Genomic DNA, 10,179 nt, shown 5'->3' with positions numbered 1-10,179 from the left:
ACATTGTTTAAAATATTATATGAATCATGAGATGTGTTAATAATTGTATAATGGCAAACAAATACGTTAGGCCTAATCACAATTTAACTAAAATTATGGTGATCTATAAATGTATAAATAGAAAAATAAAACAAATAGATAATTTGATAATTAAGTTTCAATGAAGAAAAAAAATGTTATCATGAATATGATGTATGTATAGATGTATGTTATATTGGTAGGCCTACATACATGTTTTCTACTTTCTTATACTTCAAATAGTTTAATAGCTTATGCTCTGTAGCATGTTACAAACCAAATACTGTAATTATGATGAATTAGATTAGATAATGTATAATGGTAAACATCATAATGAATGAAATATCTTAACGATGATAAAATAAAAGTGGGAAACCCACAAGAGACAAACAAAAATTCAGTTGTATATCTCTGTCGTGTTTCTGTTTTAATTCGTATGTACAAATAAGAGTAACAGCTTTCTTTTTAACAAATGTTTAGGAATGTTTGCACGTTCTTATTCAAATTTATCATATATTTTTTTTACAAATTTTAGTAAGCTTTGGTTATTACGTCCGGTTTACTTGAGACGGACCAGAAATACAACAATTGGGTTGAACACTTTCCGAACAGGATGTGGTACGTATTAGGCCTATCGGAAACATACCTGCCGAGTCAATATGTATCCTGTATGCACCACGAATATTTACAGCTTAGACTATACTATTTGCCTAATCATTTTCTGCGCCGAGACTTTGTATACTGAAACAGCCATAGGGAGGGGGGCTAGAGGTAACAGGGTATCGAAATGACCAGAATTGGTTACCGACACTTTCTTAATATTTTGCAACAAGAATTATTCTTGCCCGTATGAACTGGCGCTCAACACTGTAAATTCTAAAATGATGACAGCAACAACAACCAAAAGCCCACACAGAAGGCCAGCAATCGACCAGTTTTTTGCCACATTAGCAGAACTTTCAGCGCCTTCCACGTCTCCGCTGTCAAACTTCTGTGAACTCTGAAAAAATTCAACCAAAAACCAATTATTAACAATTTGTAACAAATTAAATAAAATCATAATAATAAGCTGTGATACAGGTTCAGTTTGCAGTTTGTAAACAATGAACTGTGTATTAAACTGCAATTAATGTACGTCAGCCTCTTTCCAAAACAAGAATCTGAATTACTGGTAAATAATAGGCCTACTAATAATATATACTGTAGCAAAATCCGATAATGTTTGCCAAAAGTATTTATTATTATTTATTTATTATTGTATTTATTAACGTACGTTCACACTGTAAAAAATACCAATAGTTCCAAATGGACAACAGCAACACAATGTTACGAGTATGGCTGGAATGAGGTAATTGTTAGGCCTGGTCGTCCTGATAATCACCGGAGCAGGTTGAGTATTGTATGTGGTGTACATCGTGGGTTGGTTTTGGTAGCTTCCCTTAAATGACAAATAAAGCATTCGGTGTAGTAAAGTTGATAATTGTACCATTTCTTTTTTCAATTACTTTAAATTGTTTGGTAGCGTGCTTAAAATAAAAATACGTCTCCGGTTTAGTAAATGTGAAATTTGTTAGGATATTTGTTGTCGAATAAATTCGTGACCACAGAATATGACTTAAAGTGTTTAGTGTTTGTGTACTTAAGTTTACAACATTCAGCACATTTCATTGTGTGATGGTTCGGACTGTCAACCGACCTAATTACAATCTAAATAATAAAGTTTACTTTACCGTAACATTAATACAGTACTGTAGTTCTAATATTATGGATTGTATAGTAAAGGAAATAAACAGTACACTATCAGGTGGAATCCCTTTCCGCTCGTAAAATGCAATAACAAATTAGTACAACTACAAATGAACACTTGAATACAATGCAACAATACGTTTGGGTCCAACCATCCACCTGGACCAATGTAATTCATATAAAGTATAATATATTCTATCAACCAACTGATATTATAGAAATTCTTGGTAGAAATATTTGAAACATAAATCAATTATTTAAATTAGATGTTACAAATGTGATCTTGACATCGTAACTTAAAAAACGCAACATCAAACAATAATATATTTTTAAGACAAGTACTCTATTGAAAGAACATGCATAACTAGGTAAGTTAGAACGTTTTCAAAATACGACAGACTTTATTACAAAATACGACAGCTTTTTTTTCCGTCAACGGTTATTTTTATTTCAATATGACATGAATACAGAAAATATTTACATAATAGACAACAAATCAAGTAGAATCATATTGGATCTATACTAGAAGAATAAATTATTCTTGTCACGTGTGAAGAGCCTATCAAACTAAAATAATATAATTACCAAGTAAACATATAAGGTCATTGAGACAATAAATCAATAAAAAATAAAAACAAACAAATAGGGGCCTACGACATCAGATTAATCATTATATAAAGAAATTAAGTATTTTTTAGCATTGGCCCGAAACACAATAATAGATTGTGGTGTCTTAAAGTTGTCATTCCATAATTGTGGACCAGAGACAGTAATGAAGAATTCTGATGTTTTTAGTCGCGTGGAAGCGACTCTATAGTTCACTATGTCGGTCGGTCGGTCTCTCTGTCGGTCTGTCTGTCTGTCGGTCCGGTATCACTATGCGTTTTATCGCTTTCTGACCTTATCTTGATATCAGTTTAATCTAGCTAGGTCAATTTTTCACAGTATATTCCTTATGGCCAGGAATCAATGTGGTTATGTTTTCACGGTGCGCAATAAAAAATTACGCGGTCTACGCACGATTTAACGAAATCACGTTTGTAATCATATCTTCACAACCATGAATCACAATTAAATAAAATTTGGTACTCATAAATTTCAGGGCATAAATCATCATATGGCAATACAATTACGTGCGTAGCGCATGTAACGCATGCGTACGCGCTTAACATTTTCAAAATTTATTTTCGATGAAATAAGAGTACATTTCAGGCAATTTTAAGCGTTTACAAAATTGCCATGAGTGCGCATATTTTTGCGCGCGCACTGCGCGTTAAATGTTATTGCGCACTCTTTTTGCCCGATTTCTGTTTTCTTGACTTACTTTTCAACTCGAAATTACGTTATACGAGCACGTCGAAAGTGACAGGCTACGCACGTGTAAATTTAAAAAAAATAAATGTTTTTAAACATTTCAACATTTTTAAACATGTTCAGTAATTTCGGTCAGTATAGTTCACTATGTCGGTCGGTCGGTCTCTCTGTCTGTCTGTCTGTCGGTCTGTCGGTCTGTCTGTCGGTCCGGTATCACTATGCATTGTAGCACGCGACTTAATGGCTGTTGGCCTTGTTAATTTAAACTGGGGTATTTGTAATTGATTAATTTACTACAAAATACCACAAGTTTTTTTTTTATATAAAATACGACAATTTTGTTACAAAATATGATATTACAGAATACGACAGGTTATTTACAGAATACGACAGGTTATTACAGAATACGACAGGACATTACAGAATACGACAGGACATTACAGAATACGACAGGACATTACAGAATACGACAGGTTATTACAGAATACGACAGGTTATTACAGAATACGACAAGTTATTACAGAATACGACAAGTTATTACAGAATGCGACAGGACATTACAGAATACGACAGGTTATTACAGAATACAACAGGTTATTACAGAATACGACAAGTTATTACAGAATGCGACAAGTTATTACAGAATACGACAGGTTATTACAGAATACGACAGGTTATTACAGAATGCGACAGGTTATTACAGAATACGACAGGTTATTACAGAATACGACAGGTTATTACAGAATACGACAAGTTATTACAGATTACGACAGGTTCTTACAGAATACGACAAGTTATTACAGAATACGACAGGACATTACAGAATACGACAGGTTATTTACAGAATACGACAGGTTATTACAGAATACGACAGGTTATTACACAATACGATAAGTTATTAGAGAATACGACAGGTTTATTACAGAATACGACAGGTTTATTACAGAATACGACAGGTTTATTACAGAATACGACAAGTTATTACAGAATACGACAGGTTTATTACAGAATACGACAAGTTATTACAGAATACGAAAGGTTTATTACAGAATACGACAGGTTTATTACAGAATACGACAGGTTATTACAGAATACGACAGGTTATTACAGAATATGACAAGTTATAGAATACGACAAGTTTGTTCAAATACGACAGGTTATTACAAAATCAGACTTAATACAGGTGAATTTTGATAAATGATTTAAACATAGGAAAGTATTGAGTCATTTCCATATAATGTTGATTTGCAGCAAGTAATTATTCTTGTCCGTATGGATCATAGGAAGAATTGGCCCTCAAAACTGTAAACCATACAAGGATGACAGCAGCAGGAATAATGGCCAAAATTCCACACACAAGCCCGGCAATCGACCATTTTTGTGCCATATTAGCGGAACTTTCAGCGCCTTCCACGTCACCTCCGTCAAACCTTTGTGAACTCTGAAAATTCAAAAATCAACCGAAAACCGATTAGAAAACATCCGTTATCAATAATAGTTGAATGTCAAGTCCGGGATAATAGGCTGTGATACAAGTTCAGTTTTGAAAAAAACAAATATTAGTCCTATACCATGCAGTTTGTAAACAATGAACTATGTATCAAACTACAATTATTAGTACGTCAGCCTCTTGCCAAAACAAGAATCTGAAATACCGGTAAATAATAGGCCTACTAATAACATTACGGGGCGCCGCTTGGGATTAATTTAATTGTGTCTTTTTAAACTGATTTTGTTATTAAGTTTATAATGTTGTGAAAAAAATTGTATGAAATTAGAATGTTGTAGACAAAATAATCAATTTAAGATTATAAAAAAATACATTTTGTCAAGAAAAGCTCTATACTGTAAAAACAATGTTTGCCAAGAGTATTATCAACGTACTTCCACACTGTAACAAAGACCAATAGTTCCAAATGGACAACAGCAAAACAATGTTACGAGTATGGCTTGAAAGAGGTAATTGTTAGGCCTGTTCCTCCTGATAATCACCGACGGAGCAGGTTGAGTATTGTATCTTGTGTACATCGGTGGTTGGTTTTGGTAGCTTCTCTTTAAATTAAAATACAAATAACATTTTGTCAAGAAAAGCCCTATACTGTGACTCGGATTAGTAAAGTTGATGTACCATTTTCTTCATTTACTTGAAATTTTTTGGTAGCTTCCTTAAAATAAAAATACGTCTTCTGTTTAGTAAATATGATATTTGTTAGGATATTTGATAATATGATTTAAAATGTTTGGTGTTTGTGTACTTAAGTTTACAGCATTCAGCACATTTCCTTATGTGATGGTTCGGACTGTCAACTATACTTATAAGCAAAGAACTTATAACACAAGAATCTCCTGTTCTTCAATTTGCATTCAAAACACAGTATCGGAAGTACAGGGTTAAAAGGTCAAACTGGGCGACGCCATTTCACAGCATGGAGCAGCGCCCCCTCCAAACTAGGAAGTCAATTACTCTATACCCCCCCCCCCCCCTAGAGTATTAGCAGATCCCCTCTATGATTTTGACTTTCTAATTTGATGCGGGCGCCCTACTCCATGGCTCACAATGGCGCCACCCATAGCTCTATTCTATCCCACAATGCCTTTCGAAATTGTTACGCGCTTTGGACGAACAGGAGATTCTTGTGTTATAAGTTCTTTGTTATAAGATTCAAGATTCAAGAAATTTTATTTGTCCATAAATATGGAAATTCACTTTGCTTGGTAGATTAAAACAACAATTAAAAAAAAACATAAAAAAAAGTTGCAACAATTTAAAACGTGCAGTATTATAGGCCTAACAGATTAAAATACAAGATAAAACGTTAAAAATAAAAAAACTTTTAAAAATGTAAAACTATTTAAAAATTGCATTATCGAAGGATTTTCTAGTTCTACAAAGATTTGCTCTTGGAGTTCGTAGCCTAATACCTGATCTATTTAAGTTATAACAGTAATGTAACGGATGAGTAATAATGCCAATAATTGACGTACTTGGTTTATATAGGCCTATGCTGTGTAATATCTAAAATATGATACTTTAAATTCATTATTAATTTCTGTGTTTATTTGTTTTAGAATAAAAGACAATAAAGGTAATACGATAAATTCATCGTGTAGAAGCATGGAAAAAATGGCTGAAGCAACAATACAGCAGAATTTCGTTTAACTTTCGTTTTTAGAAACGGAAGTGTAAACGAGTGTGAAGTGTACTCCGAATAAGCCCTCCAGTCGAATAAGTTCGTGAGTGGAATAATATGAGACTGCAATTATTATTTCGGTACCTTTTTTTTCAAATACTTTAAATTGTTTGGTAGCTTCCTTAAAATAAAAATACGTCTTCTAGTAATTGTAATGGTTCAGATTGTCAACATACCTACTTATAATGCCAATAATTGACGTATTTTATTTATATAGGCCTATGCTGTGTAATATCTACATATGATACTTTAAATTCATTATTAATTTCTGTGTTTATTTGTTTTAGAATAAAAGACAACAAAGGTAATACGATAAATTCATCGTGTAGAAGCATGGAAAAAATGGCAGAAGCAACAATACAGCAGAATTTCGTTTAACTTTCGTTTTTAGAAACGGAAGTGTAAACGAGTGTGAAGTGTACTCCGAATAAGCACTCCAGTCGAATAAGTTCGTGAGTGGAATAATATGAGACTGCAATTATTATTTCGGTACCTTTTTTTTTCAAATACTTTAAATTGTTTGGTAGCTTCCTTAAAATAAAAATACGTCTTCTAGTAATTGTAATGGTTCAGATAGTCAACATACCTACTTATAATGCCAATAATTGACGTATTTTATTTATATAGGCCTATGCTGTGTAATATCTACATATGATACTTTAAATTCATTATTAATTTCTGTTTTGTTTTAGAATAAAAAAACAATAAAGGTAATAAGATTTTCATTGTTTAGAAGCATAGAGGAAATGGTAGAAGCAAAAATACAACATAATTTCGTTTAACTCTCGTTTTTCGAAACGGAAGTGTCAACGAGTGTGAAGTGTACCCCGAACAAGCACTCTAGTCGAATAAGTTCTTGAGTGGAATAATAGGAGACTGCAATTATTATTTCGGTACAATTTTTTTTCAATTACTTTAAATTGTTTGGTAGCTTCCTTAAAATAAAAATACGTCTTCTATTTAGTAATGCAATTATGATTTCGGTCTAATAAAAAAAAAAACGTTGTTGAATTAGCTACGTCCACGTAGATGAAGATTATTTATACTTGTCGCAGTCGATCAAATAAGATCCATTTGAATACTGAATAAGTACGTGTCGCAGGAGGTCAAATACTATCGAGTCAAATACTGAATAAGTACTTGTCGCAGTCGATCAAATAATAATCCGGTAGAATACTGAATAAGTACGTGTCGCAGTCGATCGAATAAGATCAAGTCGAATACTGAATAAATACGTGTTGCAGGAGGTCGAATAAGATCAAGTCGAATACTGAATAAGTACGTGTCGCAGTCGATTGATCAATATCCATTCGAAAATACATACATGTGTCGCAGGAGACCGAATTATAAGATCCAGTCAAATAAGTGATCCGGCTGGATTACGCAGTTGTTAGGCCTATTCGATCGAGTAGGCCTAGCGATTCAATCGAATAAGTGACGCAGCCGAATAAGGGCTACAGTATACGTTCTATGGGCGATGAACCCTGGAAGTTCCACGGAGTATCACTAATAATTATTATTTGTAATAGGTCTATGTCTCTTCCAATGATACGTATGTTTGTTGAAAATAAATAATAATAAGTCTGATTAATGTATAATAAAAGTATCTTACCTGGCCTACTGGTGCCCGAAACGAATCATCTAAAATCATAAATTATAAAAAGAAACGTTTTATAATGACGTGCATACTTTTCTTGCATAATTGGCAATTTGGATATCAATCCATGATTTTATACATTACTGTTGATAGTTGAATTATAGAAATAGGCCTATCTTTCCCATGTTTACTGAAAGTCCTAGTTCTCACTACAGCGAAAGCGACAGTTAAAAAATCCGTTACTTGTTATTAGTAAAATTATGTGGCAATAAGCTTAAAGACATATTGTCCCCAAAAACATAAAAAATGAAGATTAATAAATCAGACTTTTGAGTAGGACATTTTGTAATTTTGAAAAAGTTAATCACACATGAAATCACCAAAAAATGAAAAATCAACCACAACCCCATTGCCTGGCAGCCAATTGGACTATTTTTTTTCAGGGGGACAAAATATCTAAGGATTAGAAAAATGATATGAAAAACGTTATTTTAATTGATACATCATTCAAAGTCAGAGACACCAAGGACACGTTATATAGTTAGTGGCAATAGACTTAGAAACTAAAAAAAGATGCGACTTATAACGTGGAGGTGGTGCCCTACTTATAATTTATAAGTATAACACAACAAAAACCTATACACAGAATTACTATTCGCTTATTTAACTAATAAATTGACCTTTTACAAATAATACAATGTATAGGCCGATGCAGCAAGGGCTGCGATGTGTCTAGTACGCATACCAAGTATTTGCGCTAATGATCTGTAAATACTATGGTCTTAAGTAGGCCTACTGAAATAAGGCAAGAGCGTACATGTCTACAAGAAATTTAGTTGTATATTAATAAATATACCAACCTTGGGGTATTGCTCGGTATTCATTTGACGTCGCCATTGCTTACTGAACGAATTGATTAGTTTGAATATTGTCTTGATACGATTGTCTTTAAGTAATCTTTTAAACGAATTGCAGAGTTTCGATTAATTGATTGCAGACCGAAATCGGAGTGAATATGTCTTAAATTAAATAAGGAAATAAAATCGACTCTCATGTATTATTCATGAATTTTATTTGACTCAATGTGTTATACGAGTTGTTGTTATAGTAGTATCTAGTTCTACAATCAAGTAGTAAAAAGCAAATAATTTCCTTTCACGACGTAACATTAAACAAGAGTCCACATAAGGTGAAGTCCCTTTCCGTTCCCTATCGTGCAAATGCTTTGTAACAAAATGAATAAGAATGAATACTTTAATATAGGAAACCACCACCAAAAGGGTTGAATCTACTCAGACAATGCATAATAAAAAGAGTAAAGATGGGCCTACATCATTAGGCCTATAAATGTTAGCATATCTGAAACAAAAAGCAATGCTATGGATTGAGATGACTAGCAGACGACATAATGATCGTCAACACGAATAAAAACACATATTCGTTGTATTTCATTAACATTGACAGGGCAAAGTATTCGTGTTGTAATATACTAGTAGGCTAGGCCTAAATAGATCTTAAGCTTGGTTCCCACTAGAACGCAACGCAGCGACGTATCGACGCAAAATGTTTATTGCGTAATCACGTGGGAACCGATGACGCAATATAGTTCTGCAAACATCGCAAGTTTGATTTCACGCAGGCGGGGGCAAACACAATTACTAGAAGGGCATTTTCTTGCGTTGCGTAGATTGCGTTACGTTACGTCGCTAGTGGGAACCAAGCTTTAATAATTAATGACGTAGGCCTGCTTTGTACATTACTGTAGCATATATGGAAAAAAAGTTTTTCGTTATACTGATCTAGATTCGCATAACTTCCGTCGTTAACTTATTAGATAATTGAGTTGGCTAATATTGCCAATGTCATTATTAATATTGCTAACTCAAGGTTACAAAATTGAACCATCTCCAACTACGGAAGTTTAAAAATCCAAATAATGACATGCACCACATCGAAAATTTAAACTGTACGTACGTTATTACACAGTATAGTTACGGACTATAGTTTTGAAATAGTAGCGAATCTAGGGCACACATTTGACATTTAGTAGGCCTACGCTTTTGCGTCCTTGCCATGGTCCGCTTTCATAATCCATGTAGGCCTAAGTCTTTCCGGTTTGCCTCACGAACAAAATTATATTATTATTGTATGCATTTGTTACAATAAAGACGTTACAAAAAATAACATGTTAGGAAATTATTACGTATAATGTAATTTGGCTAAAACAAGAACAGAATAAGGCCTATGCCTATCATTACAAATTGTGGTAAATATAAATTATGGATAATACAAATAGAAACAAAGTACGAAACC

General features: G+C 33.3%; 1 protein-coding gene across 2 annotated transcripts; it reads right to left on the bottom strand.

Annotated features, from left to right (window-relative positions):
- Positions 1–432: 432 nt before the first annotated feature.
- LOC140055369 (proline-rich transmembrane protein 1-like) lies at positions 433–9,382 on the bottom strand. Of its 2 annotated transcripts, none has more exons than XM_072100705.1 (4): positions 8,727–9,367; positions 7,882–7,910; positions 1,292–1,456; positions 433–1,018 (listed from the first exon to the last, which is right to left on the bottom strand). In XM_072100705.1, the coding sequence occupies exons 1-4, from the start codon at positions 8,761–8,763 to the stop codon at positions 854–856; spliced, it is 396 nt and encodes a 131-aa protein (XP_071956806.1). In that variant the 5' UTR covers positions 8,764–9,367; the 3' UTR covers positions 433–853. The 2 variants fall into 2 exon arrangements, with proteins under 2 accessions (XP_071956806.1, XP_071956805.1); XM_072100704.1 differs by lacking the exons at positions 433–1,018; positions 1,292–1,456 and adding exons at positions 2,175–4,519; positions 4,963–5,130 and having other exon boundaries at positions 8,727–9,382.
- Between the last annotated feature and the right edge of the window lie 797 nt (positions 9,383–10,179).

Source organism: Antedon mediterranea, chromosome 7, assembly GCF_964355755.1.
Source record: "Antedon mediterranea chromosome 7, ecAntMedi1.1, whole genome shotgun sequence".
Classification (NCBI taxonomy): Eukaryota; Metazoa; Echinodermata; class Crinoidea; order Comatulida; family Antedonidae; genus Antedon; species Antedon mediterranea.
The sequence above is the reverse complement of the archived record's forward strand: the minus strand, read 5'-3'. Positions and strand labels throughout refer to the sequence as shown.

Bases quoted from the DNA above. Each gene is read 5' to 3' on its own strand.
- LOC140055369 (XM_072100704.1), bottom strand. From the start codon at position 8,763: ATGGCGACGTCAAATGAATACCGAGCAATACCCCAAG. The intron at 7,911-8,726 runs GTTGGTATATTT...TTATGATTTTAG, and splicing joins ATACCGAGCAATACCCCAAG to ATGATTCGTTTCGGGCACCA. The intron at 4,520-4,962 runs GTACGTTGATAA...TTGAATTTTCAG, and splicing joins GTCTTTGTTACAGTGTGGAA to AGTTCACAAAGGTTTGACGG.